This window comes from Oculina patagonica, chromosome 14, assembly GCF_052425735.1.
Source record: "Oculina patagonica isolate OP01 chromosome 14, crgOcupat, whole genome shotgun sequence".
NCBI lineage: Eukaryota > Metazoa > Cnidaria > Anthozoa > Scleractinia > Oculinidae > Oculina > Oculina patagonica.
The window spans coordinates 16,745,773-16,770,737 of NC_135771.1; the positions used below are offsets into that span (position 1 = coordinate 16,745,773).

At 40.2% G+C, this 24,965-nt stretch overlaps 1 protein-coding gene and 3 pseudogenes across 3 annotated transcripts; 2 read left to right on the forward strand and 2 right to left on the reverse strand.

The window, feature by feature from the left end:
* Positions 1 to 2,343: 2,343 nt before the first annotated feature.
* LOC144639003 (uncharacterized) lies at positions 2,344 to 9,630 on the reverse strand (annotated as a pseudogene). The gene is made up of 6 exons (XR_013568050.1): positions 9,465 to 9,630; positions 7,179 to 7,221; positions 5,853 to 6,613; positions 5,037 to 5,100; positions 4,497 to 4,582; positions 2,344 to 4,327 (listed from the first exon to the last, which is right to left on the reverse strand). The product of XR_013568050.1 is annotated as an uncharacterized LOC144639003 (transcript).
* Positions 9,631 to 12,433: 2,803 nt separating this feature from the next.
* On the forward strand, positions 12,434 to 13,724 carry LOC144639004 (uncharacterized; annotated as a pseudogene).
* Positions 13,725 to 15,901: 2,177 nt separating this feature from the next.
* LOC144637925 (uncharacterized) lies at positions 15,902 to 18,716 on the forward strand. The gene is made up of 3 exons (XM_078497013.1): positions 15,902 to 15,975; positions 16,349 to 17,703; positions 18,279 to 18,716. The coding sequence occupies exons 2-3, from the start codon at positions 16,971 to 16,973 to the stop codon at positions 18,350 to 18,352; spliced, it is 807 nt and encodes a 268-aa protein (XP_078353139.1). The 5' UTR covers positions 15,902 to 15,975; positions 16,349 to 16,970; the 3' UTR covers positions 18,353 to 18,716.
* Positions 18,717 to 19,288: 572 nt separating this feature from the next.
* LOC144637926 (uncharacterized) lies at positions 19,289 to 24,783 on the reverse strand (annotated as a pseudogene). The gene is made up of 2 exons (XR_013567825.1): positions 23,922 to 24,783; positions 19,289 to 23,438 (listed from the first exon to the last, which is right to left on the reverse strand). The product of XR_013567825.1 is annotated as an uncharacterized LOC144637926 (transcript).
* Between the last annotated feature and the right edge of the window lie 182 nt (positions 24,784 to 24,965).

Here is a 24,965-nt window from a genome sequence, read left to right on the forward strand (position 1 = left end):
GTAAGATGAGCAAAGTTGTCATCAACAACTGTGTTATGAAAGGGCAACACGCTTACAATCATGTAGTGAACGTGGGAGATACTTACGAGTGTCTTCCAGAAAGGAATAATTTGCACGATGGGAAAGCGATTGCAGTGCAAAGTGCTTCAAATGAAATCATTGGACACATGCCTATAAATTTATGCGACTACGTGACGGACCTCTTCTCCCGTTTTCCGGGAAAATTAATAATGCTGTGGTAAGTGCTCAAACATCATTCATGATATCAATTAGTTGACAAGTGTTGGGAAGAAGAACTGTCTAACATGCATAAACTAGGTTTTATGAAACTTAAATTTTGAAAAATTGAACCCTATATGACCGGGTTGTCATAAGTATATAAATATATTTTGCTTGGCCCTACCCCGTGGGAACCTTAAGATTTTTTTATTTTCTTTTTAGCCAAATAACAACCTTGCCTGTACCAAGCCGTGCACCCTGGCCCTGGATGTGGGAGCCAAGTGGAGGCATTGTCGTACCGTGTAATTACATCGTCTTCTGTGATCCAAAAGATCATTTACTAGTATACCAAACGTTACATACAGCAATGGTTTTTGCACCTGGCTCATACGTGACTATTGCATCTTAAACTTTAATTAATGGAATAGCTGTGTTCACTGCTTTTCTGGTCTGGAAATGAGCACACTGTTGCTGTTCTAATACTTCAATGAAATTACTCTTCATCATGTATAAAGAAATCAAATGTAACCACAGTGCTTGAAATAAGATAAGCTGTTTTGCTGAGTAATACAAGAAATTCCCTCTGCAATGGCAATTTTGGTTTCTTGCTCAGCAAAGAAAGGAAAACGACGAAGAAAACTTTTCAACTGGTTGAAGCATAGTTCACATGTATTTAAATGAGGGCAATAAGGAGGCTGAAACAGTAAACGTACTCCAAACTCATCGAACATATCTCTGAGCATCCCTTCTGTAAAATGCCCGTGGTGGAAGCCGCAGTTGTCCATGACGACTGTGTCTCCTCTCTCTAAAACAACACTCCCATCAGGATTGTCCATAGTTAAGACATCTTCAAAAAATAAAAGCAATTCATTTCCATTTGAGGGACCGTCTAATATGTTATAATGATCAACACGCAAGGCTGAATGCATTAAGTTAACCGTGTAGTTTGCATTAGACGCGTATCTTTGAAATTCAAATGCCTTCTCTCCGATATAGGAGTTGCCGTATTTACGATTTCCCTCAGTTCGGATCACGCTTGCTTCATCGAAGAAATGCAATGTGCTTGGATCTAGTCGGCTGATTTCGTCAAGATATGCGTTTTGACTGTCTACGTTTGGACCTCTAGTTGACTCTAAAGGAACAGGAGTAATTTTTTTCTTAGTCATCACGAGTTCCTTTTGAAAAAATCGGTTAATGGATGCGCGTGACGGTATTTCTCCAGGTAAACAGACACCATCCAACAATACTCTTCTTTGAAGTTCTTCACTATACAGGCTTGGCTGACTTAGTTTTTCAACTTCAAGGTAAGAGCAAACATCATCATGCAGAACCGAATGTTTACGTCCACTAAGGGCATTTCGCGGTACAGAGTAATTGTTTTCATTGTACTCTTTTATAACTTTCGTAATGAATCCGGTGCTAACTCGTGCTTGCGCGCTTATTTGTCTAATTGAGAGACCGTTGTTGTGCAGATCTAAAACGTTTTCCCTGATCACTTGAGGATATGACTTTCCCATGTCGTAGACTTGGCCATGTCGATTTTCCCTCACGCGTACATTTGCTAACAAAAAAATAAATAAAACGAAAAAAGTAAAACTCCCTCTTCTAACGAAAAAAAAAATAGTGTTTACATCTGCTACGGTAGTAGCAGTGCGATAAAAATCAGAGAACACTCGCTTACCTTGCAACATTGTAACTTGCGATCTTGCGTAACTGAAAATTTTGATCGTTACAAATTTTGAAAATTCGCGCGCCAACTCAGGCGGAACTGTCGCGTCGGCGGCCTGCGCGCATCACTAAAAATCGCTCAATAAAACCTTTTTTTTTTGGCTAGTAGACTGCATGTTTTTTTTTTTTTCAAATGAAATGGGGAACAGCAGTTATTTACCAGTAAATTCCTGCAAAGAAAGACTGAATGTGTCTTTTGGAACAAAACAAGAGCCTTTTTTTCCGTGACCGATTCGAGACCAATGGAAACCCATTCGCTGTCTGTGGTTTCTGTGGTCTGAAGGTCTCGCATGTGATTGGTTACAACACAAAGAACATTCCAGACATATTTTAAGTGTTCACGGTTTAATAAGAAGGAGTGTAATAATTCGTAGTGTGAGATGCATCCTTGAATCATTACTCGTTAAGTAGGAGTATTATTACAGAGATGAACGCCAGCCTTTGCCATTTCAAAAGTTTTTTGATCATGCGTGCTGCCTAGTATTCCTGAATAGATATTAACCTGAGAACGGATTTTGGGGGCTAATATGCTACAATCCCGGCCAAAACGGTTGAGACACTTTGCTGATTTTCACCAATTTTGGTACTACAGCTCATTTTTGTCAATCCCCCCTCCCCTATTTCAATGTTTTCAATGTTGTCGTTTTATGGAAACAAAGCCTGGTGGATTGCAAACCCCATAAACAACATTAAGTTGGGGGAGAGGAGGATAACATGTTTTTAACAAGCTTGCCAGTCAAGATATTCGCGAATTCTGTGAAATGCGTTTGTCTCAATTGGGATGGTACATGTAGTTATTTGGTTGTTTTGGTTATTTAGTTGGTGTTATGTCTCACGACTTTACCGACTAAATTATACGTAGAGGTAGATGTAGATTTAGTACATAAATGTTTTTAGGGGAAACTATCAGCTCATAGGCCTGAGGCAGAAACACTCTAACGTCTTTATTGTTCGACACTGACCTTTTGTCATTGTTTTTATTGAAAGATGAAAGGGTAGGTCGCTAAAAAGATGTTAAACTGAAAGAACTCTGCTGCAGTAAAAGAATGCCGTAAACTGGTCTATTTACTTTTCTTTCAGCAATTTAATAATTCCCGATTTTGCAATAATAAAAACAGATTTCCTGCCGAGGTTCTTTGTGATCCAATATTCTGTAAACAATGGCCAAGAGGTTTACAATAAAACCTGTTGAGTTGGGGAAGACTAAGGGCGTCAGTTTTCAAGGGGATGATGCGTATTAATGTATATTTATCCTGAATGCTGACTTCAAATCGTAACACCATTTTAATAATTCCTAAAAATCCTTTAGGTCGTCATGTTCGGAACGGAAGGGAACGGTACTTGAATTACCGGAAGTCAGTCATAAATATGGTAAAAACAAGGAGGAAATATGTTGACGGATCATGACGGTCCGACTTGGTCGTGACAACCCGTCCCTGTAATAGTCGATCCGTCCTCCTGAAAAGTCAGTTCGTAAGGGTGCTTTCCATAAGTCATAACTGACCGAGCCGGCCAGTTTATTCTGTCTAATGGAAAGCTCTCTCAGAAAAACACACACACACATACACACACACACTAAGTAAGGGAAGTCGCCCGAATGTATTGACGAATTGTGATGATTCGACCAAGTTGTGACGATCGATGGGTCCTACTAAAAAGCCAGTTGAAAGAAAAAAACGACACAAGGTTTGAAGAAGGGTAGGATCGCGACGATCCGAACAAAACGTGACGACCAGTCAGAGCAAAAGTGAAAAACAGTGAGAGAAAATTCAGTTCGTTACAGGCTGAAGAACCCTTGGCTATCACATACAGAGCGGAGAGAGGATTGAAATATGTTGACGGATCGTGACGATAGGACCCGATACAGTTAGTGTCGATTCTACTTTTTGTAGTTCAGGTAGTGATCGTCACTGTCCGTCATCATTTTTGCACTCTCCTCTTCAACCATCACATCGCGATCTTTTCGAAGTCTGTCATAACCTGACTGCCAGGAAGTCGGATTGACTTTTTCTATGACGGGTCGACCCGATCCGTCTCTCACTATCTGCCTTCCGGAAAGAGGGGTTGTCTTGGATGCTAGACGGCCCAACTCAAATCGTGTGTACTGGAAAACGCTAAAATCCAGTCATTGCATTGGGTTACCAATACATAAACAACCATAGAGTATCACATTGTCTCTGGTACTTAATAAGGCTCGGGCTGTACTATATCCCAGCCTTCCTTTAGAGCGTCGTATGCGGACAGAAGAGCTCCCTCATTCCATTCAGGTATCGTTGAATACGCTTCGCCCACCATGTAAATTTCTTTTCCAGGAAATGAACGTTTGGCCCATTTTGCTAGATCATGTCGGCTAACGTTGGAGCCTGCCTTTGTGTGATGCCTGATGAGTAGACAAGCATTTGATGGTAAAATTGTATCCTGGTCCTGGACACCTTAGTAATAGCGTTCGATATGATAGGTCAGGTCATACTTAGCTCTAGCTAGAATTCATAGACCCTGGAGAAACAGAATCAATCTCAAATGGTTTCTCGAATTAATTATCAACTTACCAAGCTACTTTCTCCCAGTATTTGAACACCATATCCAGGATCTTTTTTAGTTTTTCAACATTTCGCTGCACCCAAGATGTCTGATTCTAGAATAAGTAACGGCATTTTGAGCACAATATATGATGTCATTATTGACGCGTGAGCTGATCATGGTAATAAACCCTTTACGAGGCTTGAAATACCATACGTTTTTCTTCACTATTACTTTCAATATGTTTGAAAAAGGGGGAACACTTAAAGTGCTATTATGATCACATTTTCACCCCTTCCAATTTTAGGCGTGTGACAGATAGTTCCACGGGAGATTCATAATGGCGTTTACTGTTTTCAAAACTCAGTTTCAGTTCTGGAGATATTTAAGCTTTAAAAATGAGTAAAATATGCAAATTAGAGGTCTGATGACGTCATTTACTCAACTCAATTTTATGTCAAGTATAAAAATAGAGCTATCTTGGTTAATGCGCTGCAGAGACCAGTGAAACTTGGCAGACTAATAGTTCTACAGGTGCCGCACTTACCGTTGTAATAAAATTCTGTTACCATGGTAACCCACTCTTTTCCAATCCCAACCAAACTGTTTTCAATATTTTTTTGTAATTTGCAGCTTGGAAAAATGAATCAAAGCCAAGACGTCTACTCAACCCATGTAAATGCTTGCCAGATCATGCACATGAGGCATCATTGGCAGATATAAAAATGGAAGGCCAGAATTGGCCTGAAAAGCCATTAGCACGGGGGGTCTGGAATCCAGTATGTTGTTTTGGTAACAACATTGTTAAGCTTATATTGTTAAACACAACTAGTAGATTGTTTCATTTGCGATACAAATTGTTGAGATATCTCTTTCTTCATAATTGATCAAATTTGGTTGAGTCTTTCTTACGTCATCATTTTGCTAATTTCAGTGGCACATCATTTTGAGTATCTCTGGAAAGAAAAGAGATATTTGAAAACAGTAAACGTTATTTTTCTTCCCATACAGACTACTTGCTAATGTTTTAAAACAGCTTAGATAGGACAGCTGGGAATTTCATCATAATAGCAAGAAGCCACCCTTCCCAAGTTCCACCTCCAAAACAGTTTGGCAACGCGTTCTCGTTTTTTAGACACCACAATGGGTACCAGTGTCGGTAACAGTCAGAAACGTACAGTTTAGGTATTTCTGAGCCAAAACTAGGGAATTCGAGTAATTTACTTTCAAAGCACACGCACGAGAGATCGTGTTGCATTAGCGAATAGACAACAGTGAGAAATATAATCAGATTGGCGGATTTCCAATAGAACACGTTGAGTGCAATAATAAGAGGGGCGTTTTGCCTTTGGGTATGTGGAAAAATTGCCTTTTAGATAGCTTACCTGTACGGCATAATGGAAACCAGACACGTAGCTCCTGTTCGAAATATTTCAAGAGGTTTTAGTGTTAGGTTGTGAGAGGAAGTATTGTTTTCCCACCAAGGATAACTGTAAATCGTACGGCTTTAAAAGCAGACCTTGGAAGAATTGCTTCAAAGAAGTAGCTACTTTTGATATCTGCGGCCACATCTCCGGTAATCTTTTCAAATGGAAAGCTTGGGACAGCGATGATGATCTTTTTGGTTGACACCGTGAAATTATCTGTTTGAACTGCAAAAAGTTTTCCTTTTCTGCTGATTGTTTTTACTTCCTCCTTGGCGTACATCTTAACCTGAAAATGCTTTGCAGAGCTTTCTAGTGCGGTGGTGATGTCCGATATCCCACCAGGTGGTTGGAAATAATCATACGAGAAATAGCGGAAAGCCTTACTCTTCTCGTATCTAAACAAAGTGCTTTCTTCGCCATAATCTCTCTTTATGGCATACTTGGCCAAGAAGAACTCGCATCCTTCGCTTCCAAGTTGTTGGCTCACAAAATCAAAGTAAGACGGAATTTCTAGTGCTTTCTCTCTAGTAATGTTAATCCAAGCATACTTTATCATTTCGTACGGAGTCATGTTTGCAAAGGGGCTTGACAATAGACTCGGGAAAGCTTGTTCCTTGAGGGACTGGGGACTGGATGCATAGAATCCTCTTGCTTCGATAAATGAATCTTCTGTAGAAGCCATCTTCAACATCGTGATATTCAATCGTCTCGCTAGGTCCCTGAAAAAAGAAAGAAATGTTAAACCACATTATCTTGTTACTTAAAAGGAGTTCCAGTAGGGCCTCTAAATGAAATTGAGCCATGAAAGCACACAAGAGTTATTCTGATATTGGTTGCATAAGGCAACCTATACTCAGTTACAAATGCAAAGGGTCTCTGGAGCCTTGGTAGCCTGCGTAGCTGACGGTATTGTTGGGTTTTTAAGTGCCCACTAGCAAGCGGTGAAGCCGCGACAATGAGCAGCGCAGCCGCGAGTGGCTTGGGGAGGAGAAGTCACTCGCGGCTGCGCCACTCGTTGTCGCGGCTTCGCCGCTTGCTAGTGGGCACTTAAAAACCCAACAATACCGTCAGCTACGCAGGCTACCAAGGCTATCGAAGCAAGAGGATTCTATGCATCCAGTCCCCAGTCCCAGGCTAGAGCCTTGGATTTCTGATGATTTTACCCTTTACCCCATACTGGCTAAACGCCTTTTGGTCACTGAAAGGAGGACACGCTATCCTCAGAGGACAGAAAAAACGTTCGTTCAAAGTCTCAAAGATATATAGATAACGATATTTCCTTACATTACTCTCTTGTGTTCTCTATCCAAACGCCAGGCTCCTAAAACTAAAGCAATAAATATAAGCACAAAGTTAACAAAAACCCCTTACGTTTTAACTCCGGAATGTGCAAAGCGCACTAAACTAGTTTTAGAAAAGTCGAAACTCCCGTAAGCGGACATCCTTGGGAGCTGAAGAAGTGTCCAGTAAGGTGAGGTTTCCATTTATGATAGATAAAAAATGTAGTGTTTGTATGTGGGTGGTACTTATTCCTAATCGTACCTTTTTGGTACGCTTCGGTAGCATATCAGGCGAGTTTGGTCGAGCCATGGTTCGTATTTTGGCGAGACGCAGTCGAGACAAAATACCCATGGCCAGACCAAACGAGCCTGATATGCAGCCGAAGCGTACCAAAAAGGTACGATTAGGTATTTACCGTACCCAAATTCACCAAAACTCCGGCTATATTCATCGCTCTGTTGAAGCCATGCTTGCAAGGTACGTACTGCAAATTGTGTTGACTTGGTCTTCAATACTTTTACCAAGTTCCTCTTCTGCCTTTTTCCACTCGTTTGTTTACAGTTTCATTCTCTAAATTTTCAAAATCAAAATTAAGCGAAAAATTTGGAAATTCTGAACTCGTCGGCAAATATCGCGCAATTGGCGAGCGCGCTCAAGTTTAATTTTGGCGGGAAAGTTTTTCTCTTTTTACGACCGCTTTAAACCGCTAATTTTAATTACGAAGTTCTGTTTTATTGGTAAAACCTCTTTTCAATTCATCGTACAGTAGCACTACTTTACTTCAAAGTAATCGCGATATGGTGGCATATCAGGTCAGTGACTTGATATCGTAGGATATCAGGATAGTAGATCGCGCTTCTGATGGCTACTTGCGAATTTGGGTACGGTAACAAAACTAAGTGGCCACTTGGGAGAAGTTTTCGTTCATGGGAGGTTAAAGATGTAGTGTTGTATGCGGCTGGTTCCATGACTAAGTGTCCGCTTAGGAGTGTTGTCTGCTCATGGTAGTTTAAAATTATAGCATTGTATGTGGTTTGGACCATGTCTAAGGGTCTGCTTAGAAGAGGTGTCCGTTTATGGGAGAATAACTATGTAGTTAGCTGGCACAATGTCAATGTTTGGAAGTCTGCTGTCTCGCTTACTCATAAACTTTCTCGTTAATCGCTAACAGAGTCTAGTAAGTGATGATGATCATGAATTGCCATTATTGTTTACTTGTTAGGTTTTAGGGATTGATTTGCCAATATTCACAGCATGAAAAGGTAACTTTACCGCAGTGTAAAGCTAACGTAAAGCTGAAATGAAAATGCCTATTAATTGTAAGCAGCTTTACGTTGCCTTTTCATTTTAAACATAACTTTTATACCAGCAGCTTTACACTCATGTTCAATGTTTGCTTAAACAAACTAAATCTTTTAAGCGAACTTTAAGTTGGCTTAAAGTGTTTTAAATGCCAACTTTACGCCAACATTTATGTCCAATATTATTTACGCATGGTAGCGTACATGTCGGTTTAACGACATTTAACACCATTTAATTGAAAGCGTTAAGTTGGATAACAACTTAAAGGAGATTTAAGCCGACTTTAATTTTCTGCAAATCTCTGTTTCACGCTTTGGTAATGAAATTTATGCACAGTGCAACGGAATTAGTTGTGATTTGTTGAGATCAAGTATAGTATAATGTAAAATGATCTTTTGGTGATCATGATCGAATACTTGATTTTTTTAGGGTAAAATAACTTTCTTATTTTTGTGTTTGACAGGAGCGAAAATAAAATATCCTCAGCGCGAAGAGAAACGTGTTGCCGCGTGCACAGATTACTTCATAGGCAATTAAGTGGAAAATACGGACTGCAAGTCACTTAATCCACAGGCGTTTATGTGACTCGCACGAGTGTTTTCAAATGCGACTGATAGCCAAACATTTTTGAGCAAAAAGCAGTAAAACCTGGTTTTCAGCTTAAATTGTAAGGTTTTGGGTTCAAAGTGGTAAGAATTTGACCTAAAGAAAACTGGACCGCTTGGAAAAAGGACATCGAGGCCTCAAAAGCGATGACCTTCGATTCTCTAGGGATACAGTCGGTAGGTATTTGAAAGGAGTACCATTTTTTGTGGAAGGTAATTCATCGAAAGTGTTACTTTTTCTGTCAAAAATGGCAAAGAAAAGGTAATGGTTTGGAACTCTGAATGGAAGCCTCACCTTATGAATTTTTTTAAGTAACTCTCCCTCTCCCCAGCTTGTCGACAAAGAAAAAATGGATATTATTCTCTCGTTACTAATTCTTACTTATGCTGATGTTTGGAGCTCGGCTAAACCTGACGTCAAAGTTACGTCCTCCAAATCTGGATTCCTTTTCAAACAAACACACGTTGTCTTCCTTCTTCATTCTCATGAGTGTCTCCGCCATGTACATTCCTGAAATACCTCCTCCAACCACTACTACGTCACATGACATTGGAGTAAAGGGCGATTCTTCTTCTTTAAATAAAACAAACAAATTAATACCAGAAATACCGGAATGAGGTCAACTCTAGCTGTTTACGTTCGTCCTCCTGTAAACCCTTGATAGCATCATGTTAGTTGCTAATTATAAAGTCGCTTAAAATTCACTGAAAAAGGCAATTAATAATCATAACTCTATCAGCTTCTGTCAAAATAAAGCTTAAAAGAACGTTTAATAATAAGTTTGTTATAAGTGATCGAATGCAGATCATTGCGTGAACAATTTTTCCGTGTCAAGATCAGGAAACCGCCAGTATAGCAACGGGAGGTTTCCACATGGCAACCGTCGACTATCGCGGCTTTTGATTAAATCGCGAAATATGCAGTTAATTCCTTACTAATCATCATTCTATCCGAAGCGGGGGGGAATATCGGCGAAACGAAGCATTTGGGGCACTGTTTTAAAGTAATTTTATGAAGACTGGTATATGTATATTTTTACAGCACGGAAGATTTTCTTCACAAGTTCACTCAATCGAAGCTACCTTAATGATCGAGGTTTTCCGGTGTCAGACTACATATAAACGTAGACACATTCAGAAAATTTTATATATAGAATGCATATTTCTCTTACCTAATCGTGCAGGATCGTCTTTTACTCGAGCGTACATTTCCGCTAACAACGCGGCTAAAGCAATCACCAGCGACAAAAAGACGAGCAGCGCCACGAACGCTTTAACTCGACTCACGAAGAAGCCGTGCACTTCCAAGTTACGAACTGCACTGTACTTTGTTTGGTCCATGGTTTTGAAATAGAATAAATTCGGGATCGTGATTCTAGAACCCACGCAGACAAGTTTGTTGCTGTACTAAATTGTGACCAATTGTGTTCATGCAACAAGACCAGTGAAGCGTAAATTGCTCACGCGTGGCATTTCCGGGGGTTATTTTACAGAACATCACGCCAGTCGAACTGAGGAAAAAAAGAAAACGAAAAAAAAAGAAAACTGGAATAGTTTTTGGTCAAAATGCCTAAAATTCATTGGAAATATAACAATATAACATGAATAAAGGTGAACGAGGTTAGACGACAATTGCACTCGTCACGCGTTCCTTCCTCAGGAGAGATTACGTGACAGGTACAAAGAGCGTCTGCGTAGAAGGCTAGAAACGAGGTAAGGGAAGGTACGTTTTTTATAAGGGGGGGGGGGGGGGTGGGCCACGGTATTTTAGAATTTTTTTGCGAAAAAATTTGTGGCCCTCCCACTTCCTAGAATGTTTTGATGCATGACCCTTCACAAACACCCGCACAAAAACATGTGACCCTCCCCCCACCTACTCAGTGGTTCCTTGGAAACAAAAATAACCGGAAGTGTTGCTGACCTAAATGCGTTCTGGTCGCTCCATCTGAACACAAAGCAGCTATTACAGAGTTTTTAATAAGAATCAGAGTAGACAGCAAAAGTTTTGGAGTAGGCGGAGAAGGGAGTACAGCTCCAAAGGCTCGACCTTCTAGGGGGGTTGGGGGGCATGCTCCCCCGGGAAAATTTTAAAATTTGGGCCTCTAAGAGTGAATTTCCTGAAGAATTAGTTTATTCCAACAGAACTGTACATTGTCATTTTATTCAGCTAGAATACGTGAGTACTCTTAAATGTTTTTCATATATTTGATTGTAGCCGATAGTGGTAAATCATGAACAACCCTTTGACCACAGACGGCCAGTTTTCTGGCCAAGCAGAAAATATCCCATTCCATCACTGATGGCCGGAAACCAGCCAAACAAAACGAACTATCTTCCTTTTGGAAAAACTGGGCACCACTTTCCATTTTTGAAAAACTAATTTATGCAAGGGAAATCACATGCTTTGAAAACAAAATGGCGGTCTGTTTCATGAATTGAAGGATAATGAAAGCATTGTGAAACGAAAAAGACATTTTAGGGTCTTTTTTCAAACCATGTGTTGTCCATGTGTTATGTTTGTTGCCGCTGTTTATGTTTTATTTCTTGTTAATTTATTTTTCAATGCCGAAACAAAGTGTAGCCCTCCCCCTCCTGTGAAAAAAACAGGTTTGGCCCTCCCCAATTTTTAAAAATTTTACTGATGACCCTCCCCTCTGAGGCCGCGGCCCACCCCCCTCCCCCCCACCCCCAATAAAAAACGTACCTTCCCTAACTTGAAGTTGAATGTACTTGATGGTTTTCGTGGAGTTATAAATGACATATTATCGTCCTTTACAAAAGAGAACACGATAAACCAAAATCCAAAAGTGGAACACATGACTATGCTCCATACAACCAACCAGTTCCATAAAACAAATACGTTAAGTAGTGCGACCATGTGTATTTAGACTTATAGACTTATCTTAAAGATTTATCTAGACTTATAGACTTATCTTAAATGTTGTGAAATTTAAGAAACTACGGGAATGCGAATTCTAGAAATGAGTTATTTTTTATGTTATTATTGTTTTTCAATCCGGTCAGTGTAAAATGCAGACTGCAGACCAGGGGTAAAATGAAGACCGAGGGTAAAGTAACGAAATACGAGTCACAAAGCCATTTTTCAATGCGGGTCCCAAATTTCGAAGAAATGAAAATGAACTGGCGATAAATGTCATATAAAATCACAGGGCACCCATACAAGCGGCGTGACTGTTTGTATGTTCGAAATACGTATAAAGAAATGTATGGAGATATTGAAAGGGTCTGATTATCGAAAAATTAATTCGCCGGCGAGTAATGTCTATGTTTAAGGTCAAACTAAACGTAAACTTACCTCAGCTGATGTTTTTGTCGTTATTGAGTCTCAGAATGCCGAATTTGGGCGATTTGAAGGGTTTTGCATTGAATGAAGTAACCATTCAACGCAAAACCCTTCAAATATTATATGCTGACACAAATTCGATCAAAAGCTATCAAATTTAACTTTTAAGGCTTTTTTAAGTTTTTTTTTGGTGACACTTAAACTTTTGTTTACAATCTTCTACGTTTGAAAACCCGATTTAACTGGACGGTTTACAGATAATTTAGAAAAATAATTCTCTTTATACCATGCCGGCACAGCAAGGTCACGTTTCAGCGATCAAATTACTCCACGGTCACAGCTCTTTCAATTTTTTTTTTACTGGCGCAGATTTTAAAAACGCTTCCGCAGTTCAACCTCGTTCCCAGGGCTTTTCCCTTGGCGATTGGCAAACGCTTCCGCAGTTCAACCTCGTTCCCAGGACCAAAAAAATACTATTTTAGCTAAAAATATAAACAAACTTTACAATTAATTACGTTTAACATTTATATAGCGTGGACGAAGACAAGACCGCTGTGTCAATAGATGTTGTCGCCCCGATCCGTGTTTTAATGGGGGGACCTGTGAGGAGATTTGTGACCCCACCACTGTGAGGTTCAACTGCACTTGCCCTGATGAGTACACTGGTCAGCGGTGCGAGAAAATAAAACACCCCCGCAGTTGGAAGGACCTGGTAACTAATGGTGTCAAAATATCTGGAATGCACTACGTGTACGACTCTCAGAATAACACTTTTCAAGTTTATTGCGATTTTGATTCTGAGGTCAATTTTGTTTGGACACTTGTTGAGTCTTTCTCTCTTGGTAACGTCAACCAGCTTGATACAAAGAGGTTTGGTGTCGACTTTCCTGTCAATGAAGATGACGGAGCGATTAATTGGGAAATCTATCGATTATCTCTGTCCCGGATGCAGTCCATTGCTGGCGTATCAACCCATTTAAGAGCCACGTGCAACTTCCCTGGGGATGGTCTTGTGTATACTGATAACGCACGCGCACATTTGGAAGGGCATGACTTGTTTGGCGCATGGGTAGGTGAGTGCTGCATGTACGAGTTTGTCAACATCCGAGGAATTGAGTGCCGCGACTGTACTGCAGGTACATGGCAAAAAACGGGCCGCTCGTGGCATATTAACAGCTATGAAAGTGCATCAGCGGGTGTGAGTATGACGGCACTGTAGGATCTGTCACTCATGAACAAAATTTTGGTCGTTATCAGTACACAAATCCTGCATTTCGATGCACGTCTAATCCAGACTCAACCACCCAACATTGGATTGGAAGCAAGTTGTCCAATTAACTATGATAGTCAGAGGAGGCCCTGATGACGGTTAAAGAATGTATTTTCTCAAACTCATTAATAATACATCAAGTTAAAACAAAGAAAATCATAGCCGTGACGGTGGTTTGGAAACCCGATCTCAATTAGCATAGATTTTTACGATTTTATTTCTCCGTTTACTCCGTTTACGTAGTTTTTGTTTCGATTGAGAAGATATATCAAACACTCGCGAGACAGTGTTTCATCAGCTATCCAAACACCTCGAATTTCGTCAAAAATACTCCGCTGCGCGTCGTATTTTCAACTCTCTTCTCGGTGTTTGGATATCCCGATGAAACACTGCCTCTCGTGTTTGATATATTACTTAACGAACTTGTATGTTTTGATGAACTTACCACGTCTAGACTAATCTTTGTGCTTATAATTAACAACTATTCATCGAAGTGGAGATGGCTTATGGTGGAATATCCATCTCTGGCCACTGACACTGAGGTTAATAGTTTTTTTTTTAAAGTGCCTATGAAGTAAAAAACTTTTTTGCTTTTTTTGGTAGCTTATTATGTCTACTTTCCGTAAAGTTAAAAAAAGAATAATGTCAAAGAGAGAGAAATCGGACTTTTTGCCGCCTAAAGTGCCCTCGGTAAGACAAAACAGTGGGTCCGGAGACTGGACACGAATTTGGCTCGAATGACGTAGTTAGTGGTTCCACGGATCAGTTTACACTTAGATTTTGTTGATACATAGTGAAGTTCACTACTTCAGCTGAGATTGTTGCTGCTTTTTCGTTGATAAATCGAAATCTTGTCCAACAAGAACGATATGTTGCCATCTGCGGACTTGGCAGAGCGGGTTTCTAACAGAAATGAATCGCACAACGAAATATCGTGACACTAAATGGACTGAAGTAGTCAGTCGGACCTGTCCAACCGCCGCAAGCCGATCAAGCGCTCTTTCACACAAGCGCGGGTCGACTAGGACGATCGAAGTTCGGCGAAGCAGATTCAAATGAGAAATTCCCTATAAAAAATGAATAACTAGAATTTTTATTGTTTCCAAAAGCACATACATCGACGGGCTTTGATTTTGTGAGTGGTTTCGCAGTGTCGCAATGTGCTTCGGAATTGACACGAGCGCTGCTTGCCGCGCCGAGGTTGCTTGCTTGTCGAATGTGTAAATTCAGGTTACGGTACGCCTATCCCGGTGGTTATTCGGTATTATATAACGATTTGATGATTTTAATACAAGTAGCGATCAGTTGCTCGCTTTCATTTTGATTGTGTTCTTGTGTGGGAAAGTACAGTGGACTGACATATTTCTCCGAAGCGTGAGAGTGACATAATTAAACTTGACAACACGGCAAGATAACACTTCTTCAAACTCAAGATTAGCACTTTTTGACTTGAACGAAACCAAAAATTTCCTCTTCAAGAATAAACAGAACTGCAGTGGTTGCTCTTTATGGTTCGTTAGCTCTACGGTATATTTTCAACCGTCGACTTCTTTATCCGGATACGATAAATCCTGATTACAGTGCGTGTTTATCAGCAAATAATTCCGGCGAAGGCAGCCGTAAAATTTGTCCAAGATTTTGCAAGATCTCAGTGTATTGTTTAAAAGTGCATACAAATACCATACAAATTAAATTTTGAGGAACGAAGTCTCATAATAAAAGAATAGCTTTACTATACACATTGAAATTTCGCTTCCATTTACTCTGCGAAGCTTCACCAAAGGAAATAAGTGTATTTGATGCAGTTTCGTTTGTGCAATTGCCTTTGTTTGACTCAAAAGCCGAAATATAGCTTTCGTCAGCCCTCTTTGCTCTCTTTACGCCATAATCCTGGTGTCTTTAGAACCACTAAGTACGTCATTTCCGGTGAAACCGGAGCGTTTGGCCGCGCGCGAAAAGGACCCACTTCAAATTGCGAAATCCAAACTTCGAGGCTCAAAAAATACTAGAAAAAAGCGCTTTTGATATCTTAAACACGCATATTCGTGCTAACTAAGACATAAACAAGCAAATTGAGCAAAGTTATTTTTTACTTCATAGGCACTTTAAGTATATACTAAAGCAATGAGATTAAATAACCCCAAATGATCACTTTTAACTCATTTATTCCTGTCAACGATTATCTGCGACATCTTAGTCTCTGACATGAAAAGTCTCTGAGCGGGCAACATTGCAAAATCTATGACGTCAGAGTAACAGTGCTCTGTTACTCTGACGGAAAACAAAAACAAAAGTGTAAAAACGTGTCCCTTGGGACCAGTCATTGAGTGTATAATACTTGGCTTCACACTAGAAGCTAAGTTAGTTTCAAATAAGCACTTGACTCAGGTGCACTTGAAAATCTCAAGTCGCATTTTACAAAATCTGGCTTCACACTTGAGGACAAAGTATATTACTTGAGGTACAAGCTGTCAATCATCTTCAGAATCGTGACAACGCTGCACGCCGCTTTCATTTGGCTTCCATTTCTTATTGGTCAAGTGCGTTTTCAAGTGTGGTGTAGACCATACTTGGCGGCGTACTTCGGCTTCTTTGAACTACGAAAGTTTCCATGGTCACCAAGTAAAGCTCAAGTAAGTACATTTTACCCCTTCACACTTAAAGTAGGTTCCAAGTGCACTTAGAGCTCTAGTGTGAAGCCAAGTAATATAACAAATTTTATAAACGTAGCTTGGGAGAGAATTCCAAATTTTAGGAAACTGGTAAAGAATTGTTAACTGCTTAAGATTGGTACGACAGTGATGTGGTCGGTCACACTTGGCAATTCTTGTGTCGATCTTGTGTCATAACTCTGTTTTTTAATTACTTGTAGAAAACAAACTACGAAACATCGGGGGCAATAATTGGTTATGAAAGTTATATCTAGACCTAGGTAATACACCAACTGACTAAGAGATTTGTTTACTTACAAAGCTAATATGAGGTTTCCATGTGAAATGCTTATCAATATAAACACCTAAAAACTGTGTTTCACTTACTTGTTTCAGAGTAACAGTGCACAATAATAATACTTTTTTAAAGTAAAAAATTATAAATGAGCAACAAATTACGTGTAATCCTGTATTTTTAAGATTGATCATCTGTGAAGTACATGTATTTCATTGAAGTCCCGTATGTGATGATAAAACGGGCCTCATTAAAAATACAGCGTGTGAAAGAAATTTATGATACAACAGGTGGCCTGTCAAGTATATATGCAAAGCAAACGTTAAACACGAACAAGTATCATTAATAAAAGATAATTTTATCAAAACATGGGTTCCAGCATTTGCTCAAGACTGCGAAAGTGGAGAAAAAGCTTGTCGAAAAAGAAAGACGCTGACGAAGAAACTGCCTCTTTGAAAGTTAATGGCGAGGGTATAAATGAAGATGAATTCGCGACAGAAAAGATACGACAAATTATTCGCGAAGAGGGCGACGAAGACATGAAAGTTGTTCCATACACTAGGGGAGATTTAGAAGAGTTGATAGTTGATCTAAAGAAGCAACTTCAAAATCTTCGTTGCAATAAGCCGGAGAGAGAAAAATTGTGCTTGGATCTAGGGCACGCATACTATAAATTATGCAAGTTTCAAACCGCCAAAGACTATTACGAACAGTATTTTAAGCTTGTCAAACGAACTCGTTCACTACCGCGTTTACAAAGAGCGTATTGCAATCTTGGATGTGTTTACAGAAGGCTTGGAGATTACGACAAGGCTGCAGAATATTTAGAAAGTGGTTTAGTTATTGCCGAAGACCTACAAGACTCGATATGTCAAGGAAGAATGTACAATAACCTTGGAAACATTTGCGAAATGCAGAAAGACTTTGAAGGTGCCATTTACTACCACTCAAAGCGAAGAAAAATAGCTGAGGTTTTAAAAGATGGCGACAGTGAAGCGAAGGCCAGTGCAAACATCGCTAATGCGTATCACTGTATGGGAGATTTGAGGAAGAGCATTGCTTATTATGAAAGAGTCATTCTTTGGTTAAAGAGAAAACTAGGTAAGTCAAGTCATGCTCAGTCAAAAACAACATAATAAAAAACTATTCTATTAGTGTCTTTAATAGTGCGAATCAAGAAATTTGGCATAATTGTGTAGAAAATTCCAAAATATACCAGGGTTTAAAGAAGCTTAGCTGTTTTTATGCGTATTTGGAGGGAAATTAGAATTTCTTGTTCCTTGTTGGTTAATTGTTGCGTTGAAGAGCGGTTTTTCTACCTCAATAAGCTGCTAATGCTTTATTCATCCAAAATATTTTACCCAGCCATCGAATCATCGACCAACAAAATATACTGACGAAACTGACTCGTGTGATGACGTCATCATATCTCCAGTCTACATCATTTCGTGGATCAGGGAGATATGTTTCTCAAATATAAAATATTGCGTTGCTTGAGCGGACAAATTAAGACACTTGATTACTCAGATTGAACGTCTGAGAAAATCCTGTTGGGTTTAAAACCCACCAATGAAGCGTCGTTCGATGGATATTTTGATCTGATGAGTACCATGACAGCTAGTAAGCTTCGCACGTATGCTGTGCTATCATGTTTATTTTATCGGTTTAAATTGCAGCCTATCAGGAACGACAGAGAAGCAGATTGGATCTTGTATCACAACAACCAATGGAAGATGAGCAGTGGGTGTAATAAATATCTTACGGACCTAGAAGTCAAAACAACAAATGTTAACTGTTCGGGTCTGACTCCCTAATACGAAAAGGAAATAAGTCAGAAACGTTGCTGGTAAACAAGACTTATGCTATAAACAAGCTGACGTCAAAAAACCTGGAGGTTGCGCGCTACATATATTTCTGATCAGTTAACAAGAAGCTAGAAGATGAAGCTTTGTAAACGTCGTGGTTTTTCTGGCGGTTTTGGATCCTCGGTAATCTATTGAGCTGCTGAACGTCCAGAAAAATCTGTCTTTGCATGAATATCATCTTCGCTTTTGGAAAACTAGAGAAGATTGACTCCGAGCTCTTCGAGTTTTGAGCTGATATTTTTCTGGAAAGTAAGGAATGTTTTAGGGCCTGTTTACAAGCAGGTAGGGTAACCCTAGTGCTAGGGTTACCCTAGCAAGAGGGTTAGAAGATAGCCTGGGTTTACAAGCAAAAATTCGCAGGTAGGGTAACCCTACTACCCGGGTCAACTTACACCGGTTACGCTTCAGTTAACCTTGTAAGATTTTGTCGTAAGAAGCTGTTATTCGAAAATAATTCTGTTCCAGTGCAAAAATACGACAAATTGTGAATGAACACGATGTTTCTTGGTCACAATTCGCTGTTTTTGTCGGTATTTTTAAACATATTTAGCTTCTTGGAGCCAAAATAAAGTTGTCCCGGGTAGGCGAGTTATCCCTAGCAGAGCGTTTACAAGGCGGTAGGGTTACCCTGGCGCTAGGGTAACCCTAGCGCTCAGCTAGGGTTACCCTAGTGCTAGGGTAACCCTAGCTGCCTTGTAAACACGTCGATGAAAAAAAGAAGAAATGTGGGAGTGCTAGGGTAACCCTCTTGCTAGGGTAACCCTAGCACTAGGGTTACCCTACCTGCTTGTAAACAGGCCCTTAAAAAATGTTCCGCGTGTTTTGCTTCACGGGGTGTGGGTCTAGTCGACGATAAAACAAAAATCGGCCCATTTTATGAACTGGGCTCGCCCCAGGCCTAGTTAATAAATAAGATATAGGAGTTCTAAAAACAGATTTAAAAATTGAGTTCTAGATAAGGCCTGTTGCACCGCCATTACAATAGGGTCCTGGAGGACGGCCGTTCGGGGGCCCGAAAACGTTCGTCGTCAGCATTTTTGGACAAGCTGTGATAAAATGTTAAAGTTGCGAGACAAAGTAGTAAACACACAAGGGCTGGATCAAAGTTTGTAAAAGAATTCTGACAATGGTTTTCTCGATCTACCTTAGTAATTTTCGATTTTAGCTAATGAGATCCATGAATTGTTCCCAGTACTTGCGACCATATAATAAATAGCGATATAAAACATAGAAAAGCGACAACGAATAAACATGAATTGTCTCTGAATTCCCCGAACATGTTGTAATGAAAGAAAACTAATCAACCCCTACAGTGGGGCTTTGTGATGCGAAACTCGTCAATCCAAGCATACCCTGAGAACTTTTATTCAAAGGGCTTATTACCGAACTGATTGTCTTTCTTTGCGTCTAAGATGAATGTGGCTGGTAACAGATTCTAGCACTCTTCAGCACTTTCCAAACTTACACTTTGGTAAACCAGTGCTACCATTCTTTATCCGTTGCGTTGATGCTTTTGATACTATAATAAAATGCGGCATAAACTGATAAAGGGTGTTGACATTCATCCTTAAAAATCTGAATGCTGGAAAGTACTTGAAACCATCATCAGCCACCAGAAGAAACATTCTATATTAGTGCATGATAATGAAGCCTCGTAGCACTTGTGATATTAACGGCATCTTAACTGATCCGTATTTTCTGATCGGTAATTAAATTAATATACGCCCTTGCTAGAGTCTTACGTGAATTGTCATGATTCATTGTCCTCGCCGATTGACTGAAAGAGAGTTAGAGACTGGCAAGGAAAGACACTAAATCGTAGCTGTCAGCGGTCTCTGCGTGTTTTTCACCAAGCAGTTTCCTTCTAATGTCGAGGGCACGTCTGGCAGACTCCAGAGCGGACGCATAGACTCCCAGGGAATGTTGTGTGACTCCCACCAAATGGTAGCTGGTAGCGGTCTTAAGATGTTGTTCACCAAACAGTTTCACCCTGATGCCAAGTGCATGCTTGTGTGATTTAAAAGCGGACATGTAGTCTCCCAGTGAATGTTGTGAAACCCCTATTGAATGGTAGCTGTCTGCGGTGGAAGAGTGTCCTTCACCAAATAGTCTCAGTCTGATATCCAGTGCATGCTTCTTTGACTTCAGAGCGGAGATGTGATCTCCCAGTGAATGTTCTGCAATCCCTACTGAAAAAGAACTGTCAGCGGTGTCTGAATCTTCTTCACCTCTCAGTTTCATTCTAATGACAAGCGCATGCTTGTGTGACTCAAGGGCGGATATGTAGTCTCTTTAGTGAATCTTGTGTAACCCCCACTGAATAGTAGCTGTCAGCAGTCTTTGGGTGTTCTTCCCCAAACAATTTCCGTCTAATGTCAAGTGCACGTTTCTTTGACTCAAGGGCGGAGATGTAGTCTCCAAGTGAATCCAGTGTAACTCCTACTGAATGGTAGCTGTCAGCGGTCGAAGAATGTTCTTCACCAAACGTTTTTACTCTGATGTCGAGTGCACGCTTCTTTGACTCAAGAGCGGATATGTAATCTCCCAGTATATGTTGTATAACGCCTACTGAACGAAAGCTGTCACCAGTCTCTGGATGGTCTTCACCAAGCAATTTAAGCCTGATATCAAGTGCACGATTTTCTGACACAAGAGCGGGGATGTAGTTTCCCATTGAAAGTTGTGTAACCCCAACTGAATGGTAGCTTTCAGCTGTTTTTAAATGTTCTTTGCCAAACAGTTTCAATCTGATTTCAAGTGCACGTCTGTCTGACTCAAGTGCTTCGGAGTAGTTGCCTCGCTTATGATGAATGGCGGCAAGGTCTAAATAGTTTTGCGCTAGCGCCTCTTCGTGTTGCTCTGGGTTTTCTTTAATGTCTTCTTCCCCTTCCATGCTTTGTTGCAATGCTTTTCGATGAAAACTGATTCTTTCCTCGGTAAGCGTTATAGCGTCGTCGTATTTGTTTAATGACTTTAACAAATGAACGGCATTGCGAAGAAAATGGAACCAGCCAGGTGTGCTTGGTGGGAGTGCTGTCTCAGAGTCTTTCAGTATTCTTAGCAACAAGTTGCCAAAAAATTGATTGGTTTCGGTTGAAGAGAATTTCTTTACCGCTTCGCTCACAAGAAAGATAACTTCAATTTCAAGTGGCTGGTTTACCAGAGGATTGGTTTCTCTTCTCAATGGGTTCTGTTGGCCGCCTTTCGTTGGTGCCGTCTCTATCGAAGGGATCACCAGCAAACAAGTGTCCCTCGCATCCCTGCATTCCTTCAGTGCTTTCACGCAAAACTTGGATGAGCTTACTGAGTCATTTTTGCAGTGATAATAAACAGCAAAAATTTGAAAAATAATAAGCTTTAAAATGGTGTGCTCCGGACTGGTGCTCATGAATGGAAGGGCTTCTTGTAAAGCTTTCATTCCATCGTCTGTCTTCCCCATAACAAGCTGATGAATTCCAAAGTAGCAAAGGTTTGTTCCTTTCTCTGCATAACAATCGGAAGAAGTAGAGGCTTGAAGTTCTTTGGATTCGGTAAGCAGCCTTTTCGTATTTCCACTTGTGACCCAGGTCACCTCACCAAATGCTCTGGAATTAAGTAGACGCCTGTAGAAAACCTTTTTTCCAGATTGACTTGCCGCTATAATTGCTGAATCGAAAATTCTTTCAAACTTAGCTCCTTCACTCCAAAAGAGTGAATCAAGAAACAGCTCTGCTTTTGCCAAAACATCGAAAACTCTATCAGCTGTCCTTGGATCTAAACAACCATCAATTAGACTTTGAACAATGGTTGGTTCGTCTTCATAAAACTCGATGAATGCCGACATGGAACGCCCAGTAAGGAAATTCCCATTGAGTTTCTCAAATAGGGAAATGTAGAATGAATAAAAGCGTGATTTTGAGGTGAGAACCGTTTCTTTCATTTCAGTTTCTCCCTTTTCTTTTGCAAAAGACTGAAGAAGCTTATGGATAGTGAATTTATCAAAATCTGAACAACAATCAATAAGGGATTTCCTCTGAAGTCTTCGCAACACTTTCTCTGCTTCAGTTGTTCTTGTTATCCCCAAAACAGCTGCGGCAATCTTTAAGTCGAAATGCGCCGGAAGAATACTCAAGCACACAAGTGCTTCTTGTTCTTGTGTAGAGAGTCTTTTAAATGCCGAATCGAATAAGGATTTCAATCTCAAATTGCTTGGATAATCTGGGTTGTCCAACATTTCGATGATGTTATTTGTAGACTCCATGAACTCTTCATTGACATACTGACTTGATCGAGCGGAACTTTGCTGAGAAATGGAGGAACACAATAGTTTTATGGCTAAGGGCACCTGCCCGCAGATTTGCAAAACTTTTGTTAAGTCAGACGTGCTCGCTTCTGGGAGCAATTCTCGAGTTAGAATTTGAGATGACAACTGATCTAGTTCTCTTATTCTGACAGACATATGTCCCTGGAAATGCAAATTCAAAAAGGACAAAGATTCCCTTGTGGTTAAGAGGAATTTGACCTTGTCACTGCGATTGAGAATTTCGCCAATCAAATGGATGACGTCCTCCTTTACGTTTGGCTCGCCACATTCCAATAGATCATCAGCATTGTCTAGGATTATAACACAGGGATTCGATAGTCTGTTAAAACTTAAACAAAGGTCATCTTCATCAGGTGATGAACTGTGCAGCCTACCAGCCTCAATTGTCGCAGACTGTCTAAAGAGGCCAAGACATTTTGATGTTAAATCTTCTTTTGACTTTAAACCACGTAATGACAGAAAGTAGACTGGCAAACCTCGTGCTTGAAGGCGATGTCACACAGCGATTGCAATGGACGTTTTTCCAAACCCTGGTGAACCCCAGACGGATACGAGTCGGGTTGATTCAGAAGACAAGTGATTAACGATTTCGTCACATTCTTCTGCGCGGCCAGTAAACTGGGGAACATTTGGAGGAAGATTAGGTCTTGGTAGAAAAGTTTTAGGTCCTGTCAAATAAATAAATGAAAAATAACTCAAAAAATAAATAAATAAATAAATAAGTCAGCAAGCAAGCAAGTAAGCAACCAAGTAAGTAAGTCAGTCAGTTAGTCAGTCAGTCAGTCAGTCAGTCAGTCAGTCAGTCAGTCAGTCAGTCAGTCAGTCAGTCAGTCAGTCAGTCAGTCAGTCAGTCAGTCAGTCAGTCAGTCAGTAAGTAAGTAAGTACGGTAGGTATGTAGGTAGGTAAAGAGATAAATAAATACTGCAGGTTGATAGAGCTATTCTGCTGAAGAAATGATTTATAACAGAACAAATATTTTTACACATTTATACTTCTTGCCCCGGTTTGTTTGAAAGCCAATTCAGTTTCATTAAGAAAGAAAGATTCATGCGGAACTATTAATATATAGCGCACGTGATTAACATAAGTTTATACTTTTATAAATTATTTCTAAATTCATTGGAAAAAAACCTGGAATTCACAGGTTTACCTGATCGTTCAATCTTCAGTTCTTCAAACTTTTGGCCAATCTCGGCAATTTTCTCATTTATCATTTCTTGGCTAGCAACAGTCGTCTTTTCGATTGTCTTCCTCAGTTTTAAAGTGTCTTCTTGTCGTTCCTGTTTCGCCAGAGCAAAATCTGACCTCACACCCATCAGTCCATCTTTCACACTAGTTAGTTCTTCCTTCACATCTTCCTTGAGAAATGTGCTTTCTGTCTGGAGCTCCTTTCTGATATCATCTTCCAGTTTACAAACTCTTTCTGTAGGGAAGTCTGACTCAGTCAAACTTCCAACGGCATCAACAGGGTCAGTCTTGACTCCAAGTGCTTAGATCGCTTCTTTGGTGAGTTGAATGTATTGATCAAATGGCTTTTTGTCTAACTCCGAGCTGGAGGAGTGACAGAAAGCATTTCTTAGAAGACGCAGTTGATCAATCGCCAGTGCAAACGTTTCAGCATTATTACCGCCAGGGCTGACCACAGAAGAATGAAACGTTCTAAGAGGTGGTTTACAGTGCTTCACGTACAAATCACTAAGTGTCCTGTGATGACCTGTACTGTCTGGTAAAGCGAAGGACCGCGCGTAGATAGTGGCCTGGAACAAAGCGGTGCAATCCCATTCATTATAAGAAAGGTGCACGGGCACTTTGGTTGTGCCACCCTCTGTGCTCAGGAACATGTTTCGCACAGTGATGGAGTCATCCCAGGGTTGGTAACCAGGTAAATACGAAAAGGTATTGTCCCACATGTGTTTGAAGGATTGGCGTAAGGCTTTCGGGAACTCATTGAGCACGACGAAAGCAAACTTGAAATAGTTCAACTGTTCGCTGGTAAATGGTAGTAGAGCCATTATTGATAGTGGTGAACTGATCTCAGTAAAAAATGTGTGTTTCTATCATCAGCATGGTGTTACTATTCCTGTTAAAAAAAAAAGCAGCAGCGAACAGTTATTTACAGCCTAATAGCACTTACCAAAATTCAGTTACTGTAATCGTGATCGATAATCTTGGTGACGATTGATTTATCATAAGG